This window comes from Gobio gobio (assembly GCF_949357685.1).
Source record: "Gobio gobio genome assembly, chromosome: 23".
Classification (NCBI taxonomy): domain Eukaryota; kingdom Metazoa; phylum Chordata; class Actinopteri; order Cypriniformes; family Gobionidae; genus Gobio; species Gobio gobio.
In genome coordinates this window covers 37550886-37576972 of record NC_137119.1, presented here as the reverse complement: position 1 = coordinate 37576972, position 26087 = coordinate 37550886, and the positions used below count along the sequence as shown (strand labels likewise).

At 39.9% G+C, this 26087-nt stretch overlaps 1 protein-coding gene across 30 annotated transcripts in view; it reads right to left on the bottom strand.

The window, feature by feature from the left end:
* Positions 1-25706, bottom strand: part of obscnb (obscurin, cytoskeletal calmodulin and titin-interacting RhoGEF b) — a 64746-nt gene extending 39040 nt beyond the window's left edge. For 20 of the 30 annotated variants that reach the window (XM_079806220.1, XM_079806231.1, XM_079806244.1 and 17 more), the window contains exons 1-39: positions 25531-25706; positions 23172-24276; positions 19430-19699; positions 19083-19343; positions 18592-18894; positions 17772-18038; positions 17591-17697; positions 17203-17371; positions 16170-16445; positions 15395-15670; positions 14984-15259; positions 14564-14839; positions 14139-14414; positions 13716-13991; positions 13300-13575; positions 12649-12924; positions 11924-12199; positions 11385-11660; positions 11015-11290; positions 9874-10140; positions 9487-9756; positions 9138-9404; positions 8683-8949; positions 8123-8235; positions 7884-8037; positions 7634-7795; positions 7429-7533; positions 7026-7292; positions 6293-6562; positions 5105-5371; positions 4650-4916; positions 4265-4531; positions 3854-4123; positions 3490-3759; positions 3114-3380; positions 1864-2130; positions 1420-1686; positions 847-1113; positions 286-552 (exon numbers count right to left, since the gene is read on the bottom strand). In XM_079806220.1, the coding sequence (XP_079662346.1) occupies positions 286-552; positions 847-1113; positions 1420-1686; positions 1864-2130; positions 3114-3380; positions 3490-3759; positions 3854-4123; positions 4265-4531; positions 4650-4916; positions 5105-5371; positions 6293-6562; positions 7026-7292; positions 7429-7533; positions 7634-7795; positions 7884-8037; positions 8123-8235; positions 8683-8949; positions 9138-9404; positions 9487-9756; positions 9874-10140; positions 11015-11290; positions 11385-11660; positions 11924-12199; positions 12649-12924; positions 13300-13575; positions 13716-13991; positions 14139-14414; positions 14564-14839; positions 14984-15259; positions 15395-15670; positions 16170-16445; positions 17203-17371; positions 17591-17697; positions 17772-18038; positions 18592-18894; positions 19083-19343; positions 19430-19699; positions 23172-24267 (10327 nt within the window). In that variant the 5' untranslated portion in view covers positions 24268-24276; positions 25531-25706. The remainder of the gene's footprint in view (positions 1-285; positions 553-846; positions 1114-1419; positions 1687-1863; positions 2131-3113; positions 3381-3489; positions 3760-3853; positions 4124-4264; positions 4532-4649; positions 4917-5104; positions 5372-6292; positions 6563-7025; positions 7293-7428; positions 7534-7633; positions 7796-7883; positions 8038-8122; positions 8236-8682; positions 8950-9137; positions 9405-9486; positions 9757-9873; positions 10141-11014; positions 11291-11384; positions 11661-11923; positions 12200-12648; positions 12925-13299; positions 13576-13715; positions 13992-14138; positions 14415-14563; positions 14840-14983; positions 15260-15394; positions 15671-16169; positions 16446-17202; positions 17372-17590; positions 17698-17771; positions 18039-18591; positions 18895-19082; positions 19344-19429; positions 19700-23171; positions 24277-25530) is intronic. The other 10 variants (XM_079806229.1, XM_079806233.1, XM_079806243.1 and 7 more) reach the window with 4 other exon arrangements.
* Between the last annotated feature and the right edge of the window lie 381 nt (positions 25707-26087).

Sequence of the window (26087 nt, the reverse complement as noted above, 5' to 3'; positions counted from 1 at the left end):
CTAAAAGTTATATTTAACAATTTACAGAATTATTCTGTTCCCCATCAACAACATCTCCAGTTATGGTTTTCTGCTTTGGCATGTCATTTGCAAGAGCGTGATTTTGTTCTACACAATGAACACTTAATTTTTTTTGTCTACTGTAGGATATCAGTGAAAACCTAACATAACAAATGCAAAAATAATATTCACCGACACCAAACAAACAATGCGATAACAAACAAAAGGTTGTTTGTCAGAATAGTGCAGTTCAAAACTACCAGAAAGAATAAGAACGATTCCTACCCTTGATCTTCATATTGGCTGTGGTTGTCTTGTCTCCACATACACATGTGTAATCTCCTTCATCTTCACGTTTGAGATCGGTGATCTTCAGCTCCACCTTTGAGGCAATCTGCCTGATGATGTACTTTCCTCCAGACTGGATAACATGGCTTCCTTTTTTCCATTGTACAGAGATGCCAGGTTTGGAAAGCTCGCAGGACAGAGTAGCACTGCCTCCTTCATCACACTCTAGGTTCTGTAGCTCATGTGTGAAGACCACTGGTAATGCTAAGGAACCATGAAAAAGTGTTGGAACCATGTTACACAAACAACTCGAGACAATATTAAAGAACTGGACTGAAGAGAAATCTTTCCAGTCTTGACAAAAAACATGTTTTCCAGTTTTGAGCCCTACCAAATGAGCAAAACAAAATCTAGCCATTAGTATAAGAAAAACTCCTGATCAAAAATAGCTTCATGGCACAGCGGAGGACTGTGTTAAAGTAATACCATACACAATAACTATTCAAAAAAGAAATGCATAGAATATAAAACGGATGTTCAACGGATGATCATTCCTACCATTGACGGTAATGGTAGATGAGGTCTTGTTAAACCCACAATCACAACTATAGACTCCAGCATCTTCAGGTTTGACATCAGTGATCTTCAGCTCGAAAGTAGACCCAACTTGCTTGATGTGGTATTTCTCTCCAGAATGGATCACTTGTGTTCCTTTTCTCCAAACCACGGGCACTCCTGGTTTGGAAAGCTCACATTGTAGAGTAACACTGTCCGTTTCTTGACACTCCTGGTCTTGTAGTTCTCGTTTGAAGATCAGTGGTAAAGCTAAGAAGCAATTGCCGTTTTAACAGTTTGTTAGTATAGTGTACTCTGGGCACAATTTAAAAGCACAACATGAAAAACCATTCACAAACCTTCCAAAAGACAACAAGAGACAAGATACGACACAAAATCACAAGAACATCTTACAAGACAAGAAGTTAACCTACTACCAAATAAAGCTCTCAAATAAAATTCCCTTTAGGCAACTAACTGGCAAATGTAAAAAAAAAATCTAATAAAAAGTCTCAGTAAAGAGTGAACATGGAAAAAGCAGACATTCACATTTATAAAACGGAATGATCTTCATACCCTTGATCTTAATGTTAGCCGTAGTCTTTTTGTCCCCACACAAACATGTGTATTGTCCAGCATCTTCAGGTTTGAGGTCAGCAATCTTCAACTCAAGAGTTGCTGCATCTTGCTTGATGAGGTACTTTTCCCCCGAATGGAGCACCTGCGTTCCTTTCTTCCAAACCACTGGAACTCCAGGTTTTGAGAGTTCACAGTGAAGAGTAACACTGTCTCCTTCTTCACACTCTTGGCTCTGTAGCTCACGCTTGAAGACCACCGGTAATGCTGAAGAGTAATTGGGTGATAAATCAAAGGTGTACAGCAATTATTACCATGCAGATTGATCAAGTTAGTTGACAACATATACAATACGTTGACATTTCAGTGTATTCCTTGCATCTATCAATAAATGAATATAAATACTTAAAAGATTCATGTAAACAAATAAGCCTTTATTCATACCACTGACAACAACATTTGCTGTTGTTTTCTCGTTTCCACATTCACATGAATATTCTCCACTGTCCTCAGCAACTAAGTCTGAAATCTGTAGCTCAAATATGGTGTCCCTCTGCGTTATCTGATATCTTCCCCCATGTTTCACATTTTCAGTTCCCTTCTTCCATTGCACTTGGCAGCCAGGTTTTGAGAGCTCGCAGGAAAGTAAGACTTTGCCACCTTCGGTTACCTGCTGGTTCTTCATCTGACTCTTGAACCTGGCAGGCACCACTGGAGAACGAACAAGCATCAAATAATTACAATTCTTCATAGTTTTAACATCCTAAAGACAGGATGGAGGATCATTGGGATGAGATGATGAAGGCATGACAAGGAAGTTTTGATAAGCCAATGTTCTGTGTTATTTTGTAAAAGAATGTGATTAGGCTATTAATGTATAATATCTTTACATCATTCTTGGTGGTCAAGATTGTCTAAATTATCACAGAAATAAACAAACAAAAAACAATTCCAATACATCCACTTTACCAGGACTTTGTGAATACATATATTATATATACAGCGTCCAGACAAAACTGAACCTCACAAACCAACACAAAACACAAACGGATGTGCCATTTCTAAAATTTGACAGAGAGCTGATAGACATCAACTGGAAATCTCAATGGGTTCTTCATAAAATCTTAAAATAAACAAGGATTCCAATGGCACATTATCATACATGTGCAGATGCCATGGTACAAGATGTGGGCACAAACAACGTACAAATATATTCAATCACGTCAGTTGTAATAAGAAGCACAAGTAACAAAAATTCCAGCACATACAGACTATTTAACCACATTATCATTCAACCTACTTGCTAGAAATCTAAATTATAAGTAGAATAACAACATAATTGTGAAAGAATAATATAAAAGTGCAAGTACGCTGAACTGAGGTGATCATCTACTGACACAGCAATGCATGAGACCATCAGCAAAATACCTGACAGTAACATTGCCACACAAAAACCCAGAAGTGAAATGCAAAAATGCTTGCCTTCCTACAATTTCTAAACTTACCGTGTTCATATTCATTGAAAACTTGACTTTACCCAACTATATTAGATCTTTTCCTTTGACAGAGATGAATTATTTAATAAAAAGTGATAAAAGCAATTTAAACTTTATGCTTCTGGAATCGATTCTCAGCCTTCAAGGTATTATTTTCAAGCTAAGCTAATACATTTCAACAAACAACAAGGTTCTTACCTTTCACTGTCAATTTGGCTGTACTCTTCGTAGAGCCAATGTCACAGGTGTATACCTCAGTGTCACTCTTCTCCAGATCCTTCACGTTGAGGATGAGGACGTTTCCCTTCTGTGTCAGCTCATACCTTCCTCCAGCCTTGATCTCCTTTGTTCCTTTCATCCAGGTGACTTTAGAGGCAGGTTGGACGGTTTCACATTCAAAGGAGACAGCACTATTCTCTTCAGCAGTGGCATCCTTTAGCTCGCAAATGAATTTGTTGGCCAGTTCTACAAAGGGGATGAAACACTAAGGTAAATATATCTCCTATTTAGGGGTAAGAGATTTCCTCCGTTGTATATTTAAAGAAATTATGACCATTAGGTTTAAAAACCTTGCCTTTGATCTCCAGTTTAGCCTTGGAGGTTGGGCCGCCAGTGACCTCACAACTGTATTCTCCAGAGTCTTTGTCTGTGATGTTGCGGATAGTCAGCTTTACGAGCGTCTGCACCTGACTGATTTCATATTTTTGGCTCTTTCTGATAGACTTGCCATCCTTGGACCACTTCACTTCCAGTCCAGATTGAGAAAGCTCACAGGAGAATGTGGCATCTTCACCAATTTTGGCACTAACACCCTGAAGCTCTTTAGATATGGTAGGAACTTCACCTACACCCCAAAATAAGATACGCCTTAAGCAAAACCAGATTTGCGTTCAACCTTTACTCAAATTCATCGCTCTTGTTTCACCCTGCTTACTCACCCTCAATAGAAAGTGTTGCCTTCGAGCTCAAATCTTTGAGAGCGAAGACCACCTCACCAGAATCAGAAGCTGAGACTGATTTGATTGTTAAGGTATACTTGCGCCCTTGGCTGCTTATCTGGAAACGGGCTCCATCAGTAACAGGTTGGCCCTTTAGGCTCCAGGAGCACTTCTCTGAGCTTTCCCGGGACAAGATGCACTCAAATGTACAGTTTTCACCTGCTTTGGCCTCTATCGACTTAAGACGCTTGGTGATCCCAATGTGGATATCTTGGGTCAACAACAAAAGCATTATTGGAAAAACACCAACAACTTCATTTGTTTTCATAAAAACATAAATGTAAAAACTACAACAAATGACACTACAGTGTCACTGTAGCCCAACAGTAAAACAATAGTTTGTTGACATACCTCTAACAGTGACCTTGGACTTGGAGAGGTCAGTGCCAAGATCACAGCTGTACTCCCCGGCGTCAGCTTGCATGACATCACGGATAGTCAGTCCCAAGGTCTTACCATCATGGAGGAGCTCATACTTATTGCCTGCAGACAAGACTGTACCATCTTTGCGCCACACAGGGGCCACTCTGGGCTTTGAGGCTTCACACTTAAGGGTCACTGTACCCTTCTCCTCTGCAACTAAATCATCTAGCAACTTCAGGAAGACAGCTTTCTTTTCTGGATGTCAATAAATAAAAAAGTGCATTAAACCAAAATCTGTTCAAAAATGTTGCCATCTTTCACATTCAGCATTTTTGTAAACCTGCCTTATTTAGACATTTTCATTTGACCTCACCTTTGACCTTCAGGCATACTGTTTCTTTTACATCCCTTACGCTGAATGACACCTTCCCACCATCCTCAGGTGCTAGGTTCTTGAGAGTGAGGGTGTGGGTCTTATCCACATGGGTGATGGCATTGACTTCATTGTTAAAAAGCAGCTTGTCATTGAGATTCCATTGGACTTCTTCATCAGCATAGTTAACCTCACAGGTGAACACAGCATCACCATCTTCATCCACCTCCACATCTGTCAGATGTTTGGTGATCTGGATTTTACGCACTATGTACGTAAAGAAAAATAAACATTAAAGAGCATTATGTGGCACCAACAGCACCTACTGTATACAATGCCTTTTTAGTGTAGTCAAAGCCAAGCTCTCACAAGCAGCCCTAACCCTAACGGGCTGGATGTATAAAGGGAATGCAATTTGAAACACCATGCTTCGAATGCCTTCTTTATGACTTTACCTTCTACTTTGAGAACGGCTTTGCTCTCACAGACCCCGACCTGACAGCGATACTCTCCAGAGTCCTCTGCACTCAAAGCTTGTATAATCAGCTGGACATTGGCGTCCTTTTGCTTCATGCTGTACTTGCTAGAAGCCTCCAAAGCAGTTTGACCCTTAAACCACTGCACTTCTTTTGGTGGGGCAGAGAACTTGCAGCACAGTGTGGTGGAAGTCTTCTCCTTGGCTGACACATCCTTGAGAGGCTCAAGGACTTCAATGGGACGCTCTATGAGGTGAAATGAACAGTGACTTTGAAAACATAAACACAAAAGTTCACAAATGTACTGTATACTACAACATTACATTTTCTCAGTAGTAAACATAAAGGGCCCTATTTTAACGAGCTGAGCGCGTGGTCTGGCGCAGGTGCACATAAGGCGTGTCCAAATCCACTTATCCACTAGTTTAACGATGGAAAAAATGGTCGGCATGCCAGGTGCATGGTCCAAAAGGGTTGTACCTAGTCTCTTAATGAGTCATAGGTGTGTTTTGGGCATAATGTGCAATAAACCAATTAGAGTCTCCTCTCCCATTCCCTTTAAAAGCCAATTGCGCTTGCACCATAGTGGATTTGCTATTTACATGCCGGAATTTGCGAGTGGAAAGACTGAATGCTTCTCAAGAATAAAAATGTTTGTGTGCTTCTGCGCGTCCCTGTCTGTGTAATAGGCAGTGTATGCACGTTGACACTTCACCTGCCCATAGGCGCATATTACTAATGCGCACTTTAAATAACTAAAAAAATACTACTGTTTTCAGTTGCCTCAAAATAGCAACACGCCAACAATGCGCCTGAACACACCTCATTTTCAGACCAGCACGAGTGCAATTGCTATTTAAACAACGTGGCGTTGGACGTGAAAATGATAACTGCGTCGGGCTGAAACTAGCAAAAAACACTTGCGTCGCTTTGTGTCGGGTGTATGACAGGGCCCAATAACAAAACAAAATACAGCTTTTTAAAGTTCTTCAAATCACACAGCCTAAACATTTTTTGTAACAATTTCAATTCTACAATTGCTAACATTTCTGTATCAATTTTATTATGCATCATTATCAAAACCTATTTATTTGGAATTGTTAGATTCAGATTAGATCACTTTTGGAGTGGCTATTTTGCAAATCTTGGTTAAACCAAGTCTCTAACCTTTCACTTTGAGCTCGGCTGTTGATTTGCTTTTTCCGGCTGTGAACTGTACTGGGCCTGACATGGAGGCCTTGGTCTTCTTAAAAGTGAGGCGGTGCATGGTTCCCTCTTTCTCCATCTCGATATCTGCGCTCTCCTTCAGTTGTTCCCCATTCAGCATCCACTTCACTGGCTTGACCGTCTCCACACTGACTTCCACTTCAAAGTGGGCGGCAAACGGCTCAGTCACCTCCACAGGACTCAGCTCCCGTACTATGCTGATAGCCTGCTCTGAAAGTACAGTATAGTGCTGTGTCAAAAATGTGCTACATAAAAAAAGTTTATGTAGTAAAATGATTTAAAAACACTTTAGAAAAGTAAAACCTATGAAACTGCATGGAAATACAACAAAATGCATGTAAGCTAAATTTACAGATCAGAAATTTAAACTGTAAGCAAACATTAATTTGTCCCTGGTTAGAAGGACGAATTAATGAGATAAATAAGATTTTTAAATATGGTTAAAATCACATACAAGGCTCATACTTGTCTGTTGCAGATCAATTAAAACTGATCTACAAACTGTTATCAAATAATTAACAACATGCAATTACATTGTCAACCCTTTTACAGTCAGTTTTCTTTTTAGTTTTCTTCTTTAATAGTGTGTGGTTGTGCTTCATGAATTCTGTTGTGCTTTCATCCTAAAATGTTATTATAATTTTTTTTTAATCATAACTGAAAAGGTTTTTACCCTCTACTAGTAGCTGACATGAAGTCTTATCATCAATGGCGTCACACATGTATGTGTCCTCATCATCATCGTCCACGTCGATGATAGTGAGCTTCCTGTAGATGTCCTCACTGGTGATCTGGTGCTTCTCGCTTGGTTTGAGCTCCGACTTGTTCTTGAACCATGTGACTTTAGCGCTGGCCCGTGACACCTGACACTCTAAGTATGCGCGGTGTTTGTACATGGCGATTTTGTCTCTCAATTTCTTCACAAATCTGACAGGCAGTTCTGTAATGATTATAAGGCGACTTAGGGGTGATTTGTTAGACAACTGTAGAAACACTACACAGCCCAGGCTGTAGTTCATTAGTCTTAACACTAAATGCAAAATACATGCAGATATTATAGGCACATGACCACGAACCTTTAACCTTTAGTTTAGCGGTTGAAGAGGCCTTCTCAGCTGTGAACTTGATTTCACCAGCATCCTCAGCCTTTACAGATTTGAAGAGTAGAACGTATGATCTTCCTGAGAGAGAGAGTTTTAAATTAGTTTGAGAGTTATTGATCTGTCCCTTTTGGAACTGAATTTATGTTTATTTGATCGTAGTCCATTCAGTTCGACTCACCCTCCTGCCTCATCTTGATGTTGTCTCCGGCTTTGAGTTTGGCGTCCCCTTTGTGCCATTGAGCCTCTACTTCATCATGAGAGACCTCACAAACAAACGTTGTGCTCTCCTTCTCTGTCACCTCGGTGTCCTGCAGTGGCTTTACTATTTTAATATCTCGGGCTGCAAGAATTCCAATACAATCATTTATTCATATAATTACAAAATGTTTGAGTATCTCCAACTTAGAATTCATGCATTGTGAATTTACCATGAACAGTGAGCTTAGCTGAAGTATTGTCATCTGTTGTTCTGCAAAGATACTGGCCCTGGTCCTCATACGCACACTTGTGGATGAGGAGGGTGCGCTTGTTGGCCTGAGATTGAATGCCAAATTTCTTTCCTGGCTTCAGTTCCTCATCATCCTGACAGAGCAATAATGACATTCATATTTCATTCATATGTGACTACAAAACTTTTTTTAACAATTCCAAATCAAATTACTTTTACCTTAAACCACTTGACATCAGCATTTGCTCTTGACACTTCACATTCAAATGTGACTTTCTCCTTTTCTGGAGAACTGATATCCCGTAAAGGTTTGAGGATCTTCGCAGCTGGCTCTGTGGACACAACACCAATAATTACAGTTGCAATTGTTCTAGATTTTAACAATAAGCGACTCGTACACAGACTGCAAAACGTTTCTCATGAGGTATATCTTGTTTCCTCAAGATATTTTGAAGAATATGGATAAACAAACAGTTACTGGGCCCCATTGACTTCCATAGTATGGGAAAAAAATATTACCAATGGGGCCTTATCAACTGTTTGGTTACCGACATTCTTCAAAATATCTTCTCTTGTGTTCAGCAGAAGGATTAAATTCATACAGGTATGGAACAACTTGAAGGTGACTAAACAAATTTTCATTTTTGGGTGAACTATCCCTTTAAGAGCACAAGTCAATTATTGGAAGATGCATTAACCCTAACCTACTGAATTACAATATTTGCATGGCAAGAATTATAAGTGGACATAAACCTAAAGACCTGAATATACAAACTCACCTGTAACAATTAGTTTTCCAGAAGTATGGACATCCTCAGCTTGAAAAGTAATGGCTCCACCTTCACTTATCTTCAGCTGGGACATAGTCAGGCTGTGCTTGTTGCCCACTGCTGTAATGATGATATTGGCTCCTGCCTTCAGTTTCTTTCCATCTTTGCTCCAGGATCCTTCTACATCAGCCTTGCTGAGCTCCACCTCCATAGTGATGCTCTCTTTTTCTTGTACTTTCATCTCTTTCAGGCCTTTTACTACCTGAATCTTCTTAACTGAAAAGTAAAAAACAATGGAAATCCATTGATGAAATACTTAAAAATTGAATGTACATTTCGCTTAATGATTTTCATGGTCAATTTTAATGAACTACTAGGTGATATATAATCATCATAGCAAACATAAGGAATGAAAATATTATGATCAAAAGAGTAACTGTGTAACATAATAAAAGAAGCCCTACTCTCTACTGTCAGTTTGGCCTGGGTCTTGTCATCTAGGGTTTCACATGAGTAATGTCCTCTGTCAGAATATGCCACGCTCTTAAGGACCAAAGTCTGCTTAAAACCGTCCACATGAATCTCCAGATTCCCTCCTTGCTGTAGAACCACACCATTCTTCATCCACTTCACATCTGTTGAGGGTTTACTCAGCTCCACTTCCAACCGAACTGTGTCTTGCTCCTGCACAGTCACATCTGCAAGCTTCTTCTTGAAGGTGACAGGAAGCTCTGCAAGATACGGATATGTGTGCGCTGAGAAACATGTGCTTGCCTGCCGATATCTTGCATTACGCTTAACAGTTATCCTTACGTTGTACTTGGAGTGTGGCTTTGCACGTTTTTCCATCGGCATCGACACTGAACTCTCCTGCGTCCTCCTGAGTGACATCTATGATAGTGAGGGAGTAGCTGCTTCCTCCACAAGCAATCTTATATTTGGGACCAGCTGTTATAGGAACATCATTACGCAGCCATCTGACACTCACATCGGATGGTGTGACAGAGCATTTGAAGATGGCATCTTTGCCTTCATTTGCAACAACATTGTTCAGCTTGGTAGTGAACCTCACCAGACGTGGGGCTGTGAGAAATTAGATTGAAAATCTCAGATCTCATCTATCACTTAAAGCAATCTTACAGTGTGTTGGATAATTTAATGAGAATTTATGACTTAGACATGGACACTGATGGTTCTTACTTTTAGTGGTGACTTTGGTGGTGGTCTTGTCATCTTTGCATTCACAGCTGTACTCCCCTTCATCCTCCTGAGCCACACCAGAGACAATCAAGAGGCAGTTAGTGCTATCAGTGCGGATGCTGAATCTGCCGCCCGGTTTGATTTCTCTGCCGTTATGCTTCCAGAGGACATCACCTGTGGCTATGTTGAGGCTGCAGGAAAGAGTCATGGTGCTTTCTAGCACTGCAGATATCGGCTGCAATGGCACCACAAATTTTAAAGGTACCTCTGCAGAGAATAATTGAGGGGGGAAATTAAATTACATTTAGTCTGCAATCAGTTAGATTTAGTATTTCAATAAGTGCAATTATATCTTACATTAATTACTTTGAAAACTTCAGGGCCCGTATTCATAAAGAATCTTAATGCAAAGAGTAGCTCCCAGTGACAAAAGTCTAAGAAAATTCTTAGTAATGTGGGCGTTTACTCTTAAAATCAACAAAAAAATCCTAGTAAAGAAAAAAGTAATTCAGAAAGGATCTTAACCCTTAAAAGAGGTCTTAAGATCAAATTTGTTAGGAGCACGGACGAGGACTTTTAAGAGGCTTAAGAGTTTCTTTAGCAGCGGAGAAAATGGCATAAAGACGAAGAGGGAGAAGAAATGTGTTGCAGACAATGGATGACAGTGACTTAATAAGACACTATAGATTAGATCGTGCAGGGATCATGTTTGTTGCATTAAATCCAACTTTCAAACCACCATTTAAATAGACATGCCAGCAATCAGTGTAATTGGAAAGAGTGGAACAATGTTTATAATTCTAAGCCAATCAAATACCTTAGGAAATTAACAGCATGGTAAATAATAAAAGGATTTATATTCAATTCAAATTTATTTGTATAGTGCTTTTCACGATACATATCGTTTGTATACATATCCTTGCTCAGAGTTGCTCTCAGATCGGTCCCGAATAGCTCTTAAGCTAAGACTCCTACGTAAAAGTTTTTAAGCTAAATTAGGAGTTTTCTGAGAGGACTCTTAGAATCTTTATGAATACAGGCCCAGATGTATAAGTATAGAGACAATTGCAATGAAAAAACAACAACACAATAAACATGCAATAAAACTTTTTTGGCTTTGAAATTGCTAATTAGCTTTTACCTTTGACCTGAACCTTGAACTCCACCTTGTCATCAGCAGTCTGACAGGAGTAAGTGCCACTGTCTTTGGATTCAGAGGACTTAACGATTAGGACACGTGAGCGACCTTCCTGTTTCATCTCATACTTTGATCCATCTTTTAGTTCCACTCCATCTCTTAACCACTTAACACTACAACTCTCTGACATCACCTCAGTTTTTAAAACAACCTTCTCTGTTGACTCGACCATCACAGTTTCTTTTGTCACGGATGTCTTCTGGAATTTGGTAGTGACATCTGAGGGAAAAATAGGAAATATTCACTAAATTGTGACTATGTTCTGGAGGAAGACAGAGTATTGTTCATTCACGGAGGTCTTAGAAAGTCTTACCTTCAACCTGAATCTTAAAGAGAAGTTTCTCATTCCCAACTTCACAGGTATATTCTCCAGCATCCTTCTTCTCCACGTTCTCCAGCACCAGCTGACGGCTCTTGGCCTTTGACTCCATGTGGACAGTCTTACTGGAGCTCAACTGCTTGCCGTCCTTGAACCATTTCACCTCAGTCTTGAGGTCAGAAACTTCACAGTTCAGTGTGGCTTTCTGGGAGGCTGAAACCTTAACTTCCTTCTGATAAGAGTTTTTGTTGGTGAAGGCCGTTTTGAGCTCTAATGAGAAGTTATAAAGACTTCATTCAAAGAGTTTAGTTGACCAATTTGCAGAGAAAGTCAATACTTAAGTGCCACATTGAATATGACAATATAGAATAATTATTTTCATAGCAGCTTTTAAACGACCCGAAGGAGATTGTTAAAATTTGACATATTTCACTCAGTGCAAATTGCGAATAGGTTATTTGGTGTGGCCAAGAGCAACCACTGATGACCAAATGCACAGAGCCAAAATGAACTGTCCAAAATGTTTTCCATACCTGTCACCTGAATCTTAAAGAGCAGTTTCTCATTCCCAACTTCACAGGTATATTCACCAGCATCCTTCTTCTCCACGTTCTCCAGCACCAGCTGACGGCTCTTGGCCTTTGACTCCATGTGGACAGTCTTACTGGAGCTCAACTGCTTGCCATCCTTGAACCATTTCACCTCAGTCTTGAGGTCAGAAACTTCACAGCTCAGTGTGGCTTTTTGGGAAGCATCTACTTTGACTTCTTTCTGATAGGAGTCCTTGTTGGTAAAGGCAGCTTGAATGTCTAGTTGGGCAGGCACCATGGATGCAATATAATAAAATAGAATGATTTGAGTCAATATATTACTCAAAGTTATAGACGTCAAATACTATAAGGACTGGATGTTTGAGAAAGCCAGAAGAGATTATGAATTGTGGTATATATTTTAAGGAAACAAATCCAAATCACATTGCAGACTAAAACTTTTTCAGTAGCATTGAATTCAGCAAGAAAAGGCTTTTTAATTAAAAAATCTACCACTTCTTGAACAGAAAAACTACATTCATTACTTAATCTACAAACACATGTTAATAATATCAACGGTCTCTTTCACCAAGGACAAACTTTTTTGCTAAATGTAAAATTAGCTTTTGTCAAGCTTCACTGTTTTATTGTAGTTTTGAACTTTTTCATTAGCAAGAAAAACAAAGACTCAAAAGAGCCAATTGACAAACACAAGGACATTCCCATACCTGTAACCTGAATTTTAAAAGCAAGTTTCTCATTCCCAACTTCACAGGTATATTCTCCAGCATCCTTCTTCTCCACGTTCTCTAGCACCAGCTGACGGCTCTTGGCCTTTGACTCCATGTGGACAGTCTTACTGGAGCTCAACTGCTTGGCATCCTTGAACCATTTCACCTCAGTCTTGAGGTCAGAAACTTCACAGCTCAGTGTGGCTTTTTGGGAGGCTGAAACCTTAACTTCCTTCTGATAAGAGTCTTTGTTGGTGAAGGCCGCTTGAATGTCTGGTTGGGCATTGGATAATATCAGAAAACAGTATCTTTGAGAAAATGTAGGAATACATCATAAACCGCAAATCATTCCATAAAAAATAACATTGCAGATTTAAACGAGCAATTCATTGCCCTGCATATTAGTGTGCCTCTTCTTAGAGAGAGAAAATTACATAAATTGGAGTAACTATAAAGACACATTAATGAAATCTTGTGGCATGCTTTTTTTGACCAAATGCAAGGCATATATCAAACTCCTTTGTTATATGTAAAGTTTGCTTTTCTTAATCTTTGGTGACCTATTGTAATTTTGGTATCTTCCATAAAGAAGAAAAACTAAAAAAGAAAGAGCAAGCCAATAGACAATCACAAGGAGGTTTTCCATACCTGTCACCTGAATCTTAAAGAGCAGTTTCTCATTCCCAACTTCACAGGTATATTCTCCAGCATCCTTCTTCTCCACATTCTCCAGCACCAGCTGACGGCTCTTGGCCTTTGACTCCATGTGGACAGTCTTACTGGAGCTCAACTGCTTGCCATCCTTGAACCATTTCACCTCAGTCTTGAGGTCAGAAACCTCACAGCTCAGTGTGGCTTTTTGGGAGGCTGAAACCTTAACTTCCTTTTGGTAAGAGTCTTTGTTGGAGAAGGCGGCTTGGATGTCTGGTGCAGAATTCAAGATTTAGGAATATAGTGTCAGAAACTACCTTCAGTTTTATGTAAACTTTGCTTTGGTCATGTCTGATTAAGTCACTGGACCGTTAAAAAAATAATAAGACAAAACGCTTGCATGTTGTTCTTACCTTCCACCCGAATCTTAAAGACCAGCTTTTCATTCCCAACTTCACAGGTATATTCACCAGCATCCTTCTTCTCCACGTTCTCCAGCACCAGCTGACGGCTCTTGGCCTTTGACTCCATGTGGACAGTCTTACTGGAGCTCAACTGCTTGCCATCCTTGAACCATTTCACCTCAGACTTGAGGTCAGAAACTTCACAGCTCAGTGTGGCCTTCTGGGAAATTGATACTTTGACTTCCTTCTGGTAAGAGTCTTTGTTGGAGAAGGCGGCTTTAATGTCTGGTCCAGAAATCAAGATTTAGGAATATAGTATCAGAAACTACTTTCAGTTTTATGAAAACTTTGCTTTGGTCATGTTTGATTAAGTCACTGGGACCTTAAAAAATCAAACAACCAAAAAAAAAAACACTGGCACGTTGTTCTTACCTTCCACCTGAATCTTAAAGAGCAGTTTCTCATTCCCAACTTCACAGGTATATTCACCAGCATCCTTCTTCTCCACGTTCTCCAGCACCAGCTGACGGCTCTTGGCCTTTGACTCCATGTGGACAGTCTTACTGGAGCTCAACTGCTTGCCATCCTTGAACCATTTCACCTCGGTCTTAAGGTCAGAAACTTCACAGCTCAGTGTGGCTTTCTGGGAGGCCGAAACCTTAACTTCCTTCTGATAAGAGTCTTTGTTGGAGAAGGCGGCTTGAATGTCTGGTGCAGAAATCAAGAGATTTAGGAATATAGTATCAGAAACTACTTTCAGTTTTATGTCAACTTTTCTTTGGTCATGTCTGATTAAGTCACTGGACCCTTAAAAAAACAAAACAAGACAAAACAAAATGCTCGCATGGTGTTCTTACCTTCCACCCGAATCTTAAAGACCAGCTTTTCATTCCCAACTTCACAGGTATATTCACCAGCATCCTTCTTCTCCACGTTCTCCAGCACCAGCTGACGGCTCTTGGCCTTTGACTCCATGTGGAGAGTCTTACTGGAGCTCAACTGCTTGCCATCCTTGAACCATTTCACCTCAGACTTGAGGTCAGAAACTTCACAGCTCAGTGTGGCCTTCTGGGAAATTGATACTTTGACTTCCTTCTGGTAAGAGTCTTTGTTGGAGAAGGCGGCTTGGATGTCTGGTGCAGAAATCAAGATTTAGGAATATAGTATCAGAAACTACTTTCAGTTTTATGTAAACTTTGCTTTGGTCATGTTTGATTAAGTCCCTGGGACCTTAAAAAAACAAACAACCAAAAAAAACACGGGCATGTTGTTCTTACCTTCCACCTGAATCTTGAAGAGCAGTTTCTCATTCCCAACTTCACAGGTATATTCACCAGCATCCTTCTTCTCCACGTTCTCCAGCACCAGCTGACGGCTCTTGGCCTTTGACTCCATGTGGACAGTCTTACTGGAGCTCAACTGCTTGCCATCCTTGAACCATTTCACCTCGGTCTTAAGGTCAGAAACCTCACAGCTCAGTGTGGCCTTCTGGGAAATTGATACTTTGACTTCCTTCTGGTAAGAGTCCTTGTTAGAGAAGGCGGCTTGAATGTCTGGTGCAGAAATCAAGATTTAGGAATATAGTATCAGAAACTACTTTCAGTTTTATGTAAACTTTGCTTTGGTCATGTTTGATTAAGTCACTGGGACCTTAAAAACAAGACAAAACAATGGCATGTTGTTCTTACCTTCAACCTGAATCTTAAAGAGCAGTTTCTCATTCCCAGCTTCACAGGTATATTCTCCAGCATCCTTCTTCTCCACGTTCTCCAGCACCAGCTGACGGCTCTTGCCCTTTGACTCCATGTGGACAGTCTTACTAGAGCTCAACTGCTTGCCATCCTTGAACCATTTCACCTCAGTCTTGAGGTCAGAAACCTCACAGCTCAGTGTGGCTTTTTGGGAAGTTGAAACCTTCACCTCTTTCTGATAAGAGTCTTTGTTGGAGAAAGCAGCCCGAGTTTCTAAAAAGGACATTTATGCATTAAGTGAAACATCAAAAAAGAAGTAGTTCTGGACAGCAAAAAAATCCAGCAAAAAACATCTCCAAAATGGACCAAAACACACCGCCCTAATAATAAATGTTTTGTGCAAATTTCAACAACCTCTAAGGGACTGTTTCCCAGAAACTAATCTAGAATTGTTTGTATTCAAGGTTAGGTTTTGAGACTGCAAACAATACTTCTCGGAAAGAGCTGTACCTTAAAAGGACCATTACTGTCCTCAATAAGATCTGACAAAGGCATGATAAATGACATGCTAAACTTTAATATAACTTATACAAGGCTGGTATAACTTTTAATTTCACATATTAAATCATATATTAGCAGTAGAAGCATTTAGCGTTTAGCTTCACTGTTCAAAAAACCATAAAGTTATGACATTAATTAGGTATTGTGGCATGTCTGATTAATCCTGCTCATTTAAATTTTTAGTTTCAGACTAATTAGCGCATAGTCTTACCTTTTATCTTGACCAGGAATGTCATTTTGTCCTCTGCCGTCTCACACGAGTAGTGTCCTTCATCGCACTGCTTGGCACCCCTGATGACCAGCTTCCTTTGTGTCCCCTGAGACATAAAAGTTGTCCTCTTGTCCTCCGTTATTTCTATCTGTTCTTTCTTCCACACAACAGTGGTTCCAGGAGAAGCAACCTCACAGCTCAACACCACGTCGCCCACCAGAGCGTCACTCTCCTGGGGCTGAGCCCTCGGCTTGTTAACAAACTTAGTTGGTTCTTCTGTTAGGGTAAAATGGAGGATTAGACGCCGCACCTTTCAGTGATTTCAACATGATTAGGAATATGACATGGATTATAGAAAACATACCATACATGGTATAATAAACAATGAATATGACAATGAACAAACAGATGTGACAACTGAAACTCTCCTGATTTACATTTATTAGTTCAGGAACTGACAGTAAATATAAGTCTAACAGTCAGAACATATACATTAAAAATGTTTTTGCACTGATCATGTTAGGCATTTGAATGGAAAAATAATATAAAATGCTATTGTAAAAAAATATTATTGGCTACCATACAGTGAAAAATCTATTATATATAAAAAAATAAAATAAAATGCATGTAATTCTACTGTAAAATACTGTGAATGTTGGTTTTTAAGTAAAAAAAATGTTGGTTTTAAGGTTTTTGCTGCTAAAATATTATGTTCACAAAATTAAATGATAAATATAGTTATTAAAATTGTTTTGTTAATTATCAGTGCAAGGAGCATTCAATTATTTTCGAAAAATCTAGCTAAATTAAATATAAATTGTTCATCCTGTTTGGCCAAATGTTGTATCCTAATAGTTTTATATATACAGTAGTGTCTTACATAGCATTGAGAGCACATCAAAAATAGTAATCTCACACCAAAGCATATTTAATATGTATAATTAATTCTATTTTAAGCCTGAAATATATAGAGAGGCCATACAAAAACTTAAAGTAACTGAAGGTCGATAAGTGAAGAGAATTTTTTTTTCACCTTTAAGGGCAAGTTGGACAGACATTTTATCGCCATCACACATGCATTCATAAATGCCCACGTCCTCAAGGTCCACGTTGTGGACTGTCAGTATGCGTTTGCGCTCCACACTTGTGGCTTCATATTTTTTACCCATCCTTAGCTCCTTCCCATTCTTCATCCAAACAACCTGCAGCACAGACAGTACATTACCCATCATGTTCACACATTTATTACTGTAGATATTTGGATTTCATTTGTTTTGTATGGGCAATGCATCTCAAAGACAATTGTGCTACTAGTTGGACAATACAAACTCCGATAGGAGAAAGCATTTTTAGAAAAGTAAAATACTTAATGTATATTTTACACATTTTACTTGTATTTTGCAAAACATGCATTTTGTCACCTGGACACTTGAATCGGACACTTCCGTGTGCATCTGAGCAGAGGAGTGCTTGCTGAAAGTGAATACCTCAACCTGAGAAGACTTACTGGTGAAACGTGAAGGTGCAGCTAAAAAACATCAATAAGAAAAAAAATCAGGAACATTGTTGTGCTTTAAATTTTAGAAACTGTTCCTTTCTTACCTTTCACAGTAAGTGTGCAAACGCTCTGAGATCCGCCACCCACAAACTTGACCTGTGCCCCGTTCAGTGCCATGGACACCTCCCTGATGACCAGCGTGTGTGTGGTCTTCGAGCGTGTGATCAGATACTCAGATCCGCTGCGGATCATTCGGTCGTTTATGGTCCAGGAGCCAGAACATACACCCGAGAGCTCCACAGTGAAGGTGGCTTCTTCACTTGCATATGCACTGCAGCTCATCAGGCCTGTCTTCACTGACGCTGTGGGCTCTGATCAAACAAATTACAATATACTTATTAGAATATACTGATTTATTTAACTTTATATTGCTTAATACACTGCCCACCCCCCCCAAAAAAAAAGTCTCGGTAGACTTTACAGAATGCTTGACTCTTGCATTGCCAATACAAGATCATGACCAAAATTGATTTTAGGTCAATGCAAGAGTCCAGCACTCTGTAAAGTCTCCTCCAGCACATCCCAAAGACTTTCAATGAATTTCAGAGGAGCCGATTCATGTGTGAAAATTATTCTTCATGCTCCCTCCCAACCATTCTTTCACAGTCTGAGCCTGATGAATCTTGAAATTGCCATCCTGTAATATAGCCATGATGCATCTTCCTACATGGTTGTTTAAGAAATGAAAAGCTACACACTGTTCCCAAACATATAACATGACAGAAACATAGTAACCACAGCAATAATCATCCAGTCATAGACTCTTAAGCATTCGCCTATTCAAATCCAAACACCCAACTTTTTTTTTTTGGCCGGGCAGTGTATATTATGAATGTCCACAGCAAACAACAAAGCCTTTCTCACCAAGATAAAATGTTCCAGGAACCTCCAAGTAGGCACTCTGACCGAAATCATTGACCGCTGAGATACGGAACTGATAGCTGGCCTCCTCTGGGATTTCACTGATGGTATATTCAGTGCTAGACAGGGTCGTACTAGTGACTTTAATCCAGGTTTGGGCTCCCACCTTCCTGCGCTCCAAGAAGTAGCCAGTGATGGGCACAGGCCGTTCGCTGTCCGGTGGAGACCAGCACAGTGTGATCGATGAATCTGTTTTGTTCCGCACCGTTGGCTCAACTGGGGGATCTGGAGGGTGTTTCCTCGGTGCTGAGGTCAAAGTTGAAATGATTGTTAATAAGGTTAAAGAAAAAGCAATTGTGTTGCTTTTCCATCAAAGAAATGGAGTATGAGTACCACCACATAGTAGCTAATGTGATTCTTGTGGTAGAATCACAAGAATGCAAAAACCTCTTCTAAAATCATTTGAAAGGTTGTGGTCTTACAAATGTATTCACCTGTGACAGAGAAGCGGGTGGAGGTCTTACAGTCGTGGGCGATGAAGGCCACCTCACCAGAGTCCTCTGCGGTACATTCACGAATGGTCAGTGTGTACTGTCTGTTAATGCGGGCGATAATAATTCGGGAGTCCTCTTTCAGCTTCTCCCCATTCCTGGTCCAGTATGCATCATCTACTGGCTTCTCCAGTTCCACACAGAAGATCACAGTATCGCTAACCGGCACCACTGTCCTCCTCGGCAGCTTTTTAGTGATGTTGCCTGAAAATAGAGAACAAAACTCACATAAAGACATAAAGTAAACCGTATTGGAATGGTGGTGATGGGCTTCCTCTCAAAGATTTTACCCAGCACTGTGAGTTCGGCCACGGTGCGACTGCCTTCCTTCATCTCACAGATATAGACGGCATCATCGTTGGTGGTGACATTGTGAATAGTGAGGCGGCGCAGGGTACCCTCCACATCCATGCGGTACTTTGTGTTTTCCTCCAGACGCGTCTCCTCCATAAACCAGCTAGCCTTTGTGTTCGACACTGGTACCTCACACTGCAGAGTTGCCGTTTCCTTTTCCTTCACCTCAACATCCTGCAGCTTTCTCTTGAATGGAATCTTTGGCTCTGGCAAGGACATGTTGAATATAGTGAATATACAGAAGACATATACACTAAGTTCTTTTTAGCTGACAGTCATAATTTGGTTCCATCATGTGGTTTCATCATATTGATTAGCTCTCCAAGAAGACAAAGATAAATGTTAGGGTGCTCCCATATATAGTACTACTCAAATGCCCCAAACTCAGTTCATTTAAAGTGAACCAGAAAGGTACTACAGTGCTTTTGGTGTTCACAATGTATGTGAACTTAAAAGTAGACCACAAATGTACCCATAAATGAACCATACTCAAACTAAATCCTTAACTACAGTTTGTTTGTGGGTGGGTCTGAGATAATTTGGGGTTTTCACATACACTATACACATATTGGCAAAAGACACTTAAGAATGCTCAAATTAACTTGTAAAAACGCCCTTAAACAAGTGACATCAGCAATGAATATAAGCCTAAAGAATAAAGCTGGCCATCAAATTAAATAAATACATTTTTTACTTTATATGTTGTTTAACCCCTTAACTGTGGGACGCTATTTATTTAATCGTCTTTTTTCATATCACATATTTTAGCAATAATTTGAAAGCTTAAGAACTCCAAATTCATCCTGTGAAAACCATTTTGAAATTGGACGTCACATTACCATGGAAACGGCACTTTAATTTCTTTTAGAGGGCTCCTCCCCTAGTGGGCGGTGTCAGGTTTCATATTACAAATTTATTTGAACTACTTTATAATCAAAATATTTTGAGACAAAACACATCGACAGTCTCAAGGTTCCATATTTGGTGACTGTTTTGTGATATTTGGACAGACATTTATTAATTTGTTACTGGAGAATGCATAAAAAAATCTATGGAATGTGTGACACTTGGTGGCTATTTTTGGTACAGCGTGTAAACAAAATCTCATGGGAACTTAAATTTTTGTGATATCAACTTCAAATTTGGAACACAACTTGGTTAGACATATGGCTTTGATTTTATAGTAATATGAGTCAAAATTATTTTGTAAAATATATAAATAAAAATATTTAGCACATTTGTTTACTCTAAATTTAAACTTCCATAACTTTTTTATACTTCCATTTTTTGCTTTCACTTCAGCAATACTCTGCTGAGCGTATTCTTTAAAACAAGACCAAACATAGGTCTAAACATTCCTGAATTACAAACATTTAAGTTTGGATATTGCATTTCCACGTCTATTCTCAAAAAGGGGGGTGGAAGTTAAGGTGTTAATATGTTTGTATCCAACAGATAGGCCTACACCATGCCTTTGGCTCTACTTTACCACCAAGACAGTCATCAGAAATTTGAACATGTTTACACAAAAACAGCCTTAAATGTCATGAACTTCACCTTCTAATCCCTACACGGGGACGTCACTGAACTTTGTACTGCAATGGTGGACTGGCATTCAACTAAGTTTCTGTGACCTTTCTCTAAGGTGCCTGTGGCATGAGAGTCGAGATTAAGACCAAGGAACAAGGTGGCAAAATACTATTGCTACACTGTCTATAATTAGAACTCTGCACATAGAATGTATAAAGTATAGTATAACATCTGTTAAAATCATTGTTTTAATGTAGGCTTAGTGAACAAAGAATTTGAATACAGATTAATGTTTCAATCCCTGTAGACATCACTTGGAAATACGCCCACGTAAAGGCGTCAGAAGTGAGTTTGCAACTAGCCATCACAACAACTGTGAACTAATCATCACCAGCAGAAAATAGGTGTAATGGTACACCCTGTTCGAACACTTGCAAACACTTTGCTAAGCAGAGAATGAGCTGGAAGGCAAAGATGACTGTCATTAGTTGATACAATTTCAGTTTGAAGGTTGGTGGTTTAATAGGGCCAACTGTATTTTAACATGGTCGTTATTGTGCTGATGTAGTAGTGCTCCTATCTGCCAGACTCTATAAAATAATGACACTCACTGACTGATACATGATTTAGTAAACCACTGTACTTGTGTCGTTCTAAAGAGAAACTTTCATCCTGATTGCACTTTCATTATGAACTCAAGATGCATTCTGTGACATAACCAAAAGGTTTTTACACTTGGGGCCAGATTTACTAAATAGGGCAAATTAGCGTGAAAGTGCAATTCCCCCCAAAATACTACTGACGGTGCGCAAATTAAAGAACGCAGACGCAGCCAGACCAGCGCAATCTACCAAGAGCAGCTCAAATTAGCGTCTGGTTTAAGACATGCTTTTTTTGGCCGTTAAATAATGCTAGTATATAATAATAATAATTGACTAGCGCAAATCTTAGTAGATCTCCTTGCATTATTCATTTAAATACTCTCCTCCCATAAATTTTGCGTCTCAAAGGGAAACTCTTACAAAGGCGTATGCAATAAGGTCAGTCAAAAAAATAACCCTTTTTGTAAACTTGCATTTTGTAAATACTGACAGTAGGTTTTTAACGGCAAAAGTGATTGGCTACTGATTGGCTATTGCTCTTGGAAAAGACCAACCCTCCAAGACACATTTGAGACACACAGCAATCCGGTAACTAAAACCACCTCAGCTAAGTATGAATGCATCTGGTTGATCAAGCCACAAACGAAAATGTTACTTCTCCCAGAAAGAACCCAGAGTCAGAGTATGGGATTTTGCAAACAATAGACAAAGGTTTTTATGGCCCACATTAGCATCTTCTTGTAAAAAATCTAAGGGTGTATTCACACATGTAGTTCAGTTTGCTTGGTTTGTTTGGTCCCATTTAGTCCTGGTCCGAATAGCATTCAGATTGCCATTTTTATCACGAACCAAAAGATACTGAACCTAAAGGCATAGGGATACGTTCACAACCTGATTGGTCGGCTTCTATGACGTATTGCCTATTATGAGACGGAACATACCGAACATCCAAAACAATGCTGTGTGCTTGGATAAATGCGCTTGTTGTGTGTGTGTAGCTACATATGATGGTATTTTGACTAGCTGAGAACTCATGAAGAGCTTATAAAATGTGTAAAGGAGTCAAGACAGCGGCAGGAATACCTCCGTAAAACACGCAAACGAAGATCTGCTGTGAGGAGACGTAGTTCTGATGCCTGTACTGAACTGTGATGGGCAACATCGTGACTATGATGAGAAAAAAAATAAAGAATTCTGTCCTTTTTAGGGTCGCATGGTTCGTTTACATTCATATATCTTTCGTGGTCCGTTGCGTTCATATATCATTCGAATCACACCAGAGTTCGTTTGGAAGCGGATGGAGACCCATCTTTTCAGCGGTCTCGGGCCGCTTGTTTGGTGCGCACCAGGGTTCAGATGGCAATTCAAATGAACCGCACTAACAGAGCAATCGCACCTGGGATCGTTTTAATCGGACCAACATGCCATGTGTGAACACACCCTAAGTGTAAACAGAATGCAATGTAAATACTCAATCTAATAGCAAATGGATCAATTAAGATGCATACATTGACCAAATATAAATACCCCCAGACATTATTCTTACCTTTGACAATCACTAGCACAGCACTATAGGTTTGTCCAGCCATGTTGGATGCATTGCAGGTGTACAGCCCATTATCGCTCTGTTTGCAGTAGAGCACCTTGAGGATGAAATTCTCAGCCTGGTCCTCATACATAACATGTCTGCGGCCCTCGCTGATGTTCGCCCCATCCTTTCTCCAGATGATCTGAGGTTTGGGATGGCCTGTGACGAAACAGCTAAGCTTTGCATGTTTACCCTCGGTCACAGTGCATGTTCGGGTAAACACACCTTTGGGCAACATGCTGGTTAAGGCCGAAACCCTCTGCTCCTGGTCATGGGCGAGTCCCAAGCTTCCAAGTTCCTCTGTAATCATGGAAGATGATGTTGTGTGGGAGGCTGAGGAGCTTTCCATGGTGCGGTAGAACGAGATATCCTTCCGCATCTCTTCTTTCCGCTTCTGCATGTGCGAGAGGAGGGATGTGCTCTTGTCTGCATTCAGGAGACGAGTATCTTGAAGGTCCACCACCAGAGTGGCAGCGGACTGAGCGCGGCCAATGGAGTTCTGCACACGGCAGGTGTAGGTACCACTGTCCAAGCTCCTGACGCTCTGGATCCTCAAGGAGCTGGATTCATTTTCTGAGGTTACCTTGATGCGGTTGGTCTCACCCAGGTAGCGGCCATCCTTTTCCCAGTCAAAGTTGGGTGCTGGATGGGCTGCCACACGGCAATAGAAGGTAACATCACCCCCTAGACCCACACGGGTGGAGACGGGCTTCACTGTAAACACTGGAGCACGATCTACCACCGTTTCCGGCAATCCCACCTTCAGGGTCACAGCTGCATACGCCTCTCCGACGTTGTTCTTGGCACGACACATGTATTGACCGCTGTCATCTAGAGTTAGATCGTAGATGGTAAGTCGGTAAACGTCACCATCATCAACTGTTTTGAAGCGTCCCCCTGCAGAAAGACGCAGTTTGTCTTTCTCCCAGGTTACTACGGGTACAGGGTTTCCCACAATAGTGCAACTGAGGGAGGCGTCACGTCCCACATAGAGCGAGAAGGCCTTGGGTCGAGTTAGGAAGCGTGGAGCCCCACCAAATAGATTCTGATCCATTACTGCTTTCTGTAGAGATGAGTAGAGAATAAACGTTGTGGTTAATACATAGAGGAGAAACATAAGAACTTGAGATTATAAAGTTATACATATTTGCACCCTGTCACCATCTTGCTACTCAACTCCAGGACATTTCTGGAAAGCTGCATACTGCAAGTCAGTTTGAATAATCTGCTAATGACAAATAACCATGTCCTGAAATAGACATTTTGAGAAATGAGAGATGCCTACTTTTAGAGATGCTCTCAAAGCTCTCCTGTTTCCCAACCACAAATTAGTATTGAATCAATAGAGTCTAGTGTATAGGCCTTGTTCAAAGGGAGTATGAGAATCTAACTTTTTCTATGCATCTGTCAGGTGACACTACACAAGCATCCACATTATATACCATAATAATGCCACAGTGTCAAGAACACTTTCATGCATTAATCAAGAAAAAAGTCTGTGTAGTGCAGGACACGCCATTGATATATTTAGTCAACTACTTTTGAATTTATTTAGTAAATGTTTGGGGGTACACTAATATATAGATTACCTCAAAGCAAATGGACATGGATTAAAAGCCACAAACTACAGGGAACATTAACATTGTCCACTTTTGACAGAACTTTACACAGAAAAACAAATGCAAAATAACCTGGAAAGACACTTCTCATATTGACCTACAGCTTTAAAAAGGTCAACAATTTACATCTACTACCTCCAACAGTACAGTGGCTAATCTAGTGAAATCTGACCACAGAATGTCAGTTTTACTGATGAGGTGAAATCCCAGTATTACAAAATTAAACAAAGGGATGTTGGACTTTGAAAAGCATGACATTTGCCATCTCTGACACCTCACAACCCTGAGCTGCCCGTCCCAAAAATAACCTCAGCTGTCGGGCTCTGTCTGCACTATGTCCATTTGTAGAAGAGATACGACCTGCTGTGTGATAGGACATGTATGTTTTTGTCAATGGCATTTTTTCTGTACTGTAAATTTAGTTTCAAAGAGCGACAGACGTTTGTCTCAGTGGGTCTCTCTTTAATGAAAAAAAAATTGAAATCGTTTTCACATTTAAAGCAATGTAATGTTTAATTTTAGACTTAATGCGACACAAATAATAAAGAAACATAATCAGTTCAAACTTGTTGAATGTGCGACTTTTCTCTAATAAAATACACCTAATAATTTAAAAACCGACAAAGAAGTCTTCCCTCAGATTAAAAGTTGTTTCACCTTTCAGAATTTCATAACAAAACCAAACAATCGGCTCTTACCTTTTTCTCCTCAAGTTAGATGGTGTAACCCGGTGCAGATGTTCATAAATATCCGATTCTGGCATGCGAAAATATCCGCGTGAAAACAGGTAAATTCCGTGAACTGTAGAGGAGGAGGACAGTGTGTTTTATCCCCCAGTGTCTTTGCTTTCTGTGTGACGCTCTTCTATCTGTCCAGCCTCCCGTTCAAAATAGATCCGTCACTTACCGGAGCAAATGACTGACAGAGGTGAAGTAACTGTTATTGTTGAAGAGTCGCCTCACCGCAACCTGCTGTTCGTTTTAATAGTTTAAAGACAGTTTCTCCAACTAAGTACCAAGCTAATTTTAAGGTATTAAAAAGCTATTGTTTTATTTAGCCTACTTCATGCAGTAACAAACTGCATATTATTGTTACATTTGATGGGCTCAATATATTAATAGCTATTGCAGATACTTCTGACTAGTGTAACAGTGACAAGCAGTATTTTATATATATATATAATATATACAATAGTGATGACAAGCATATATATATATATATATATATATATATATATATATATATATATATATAT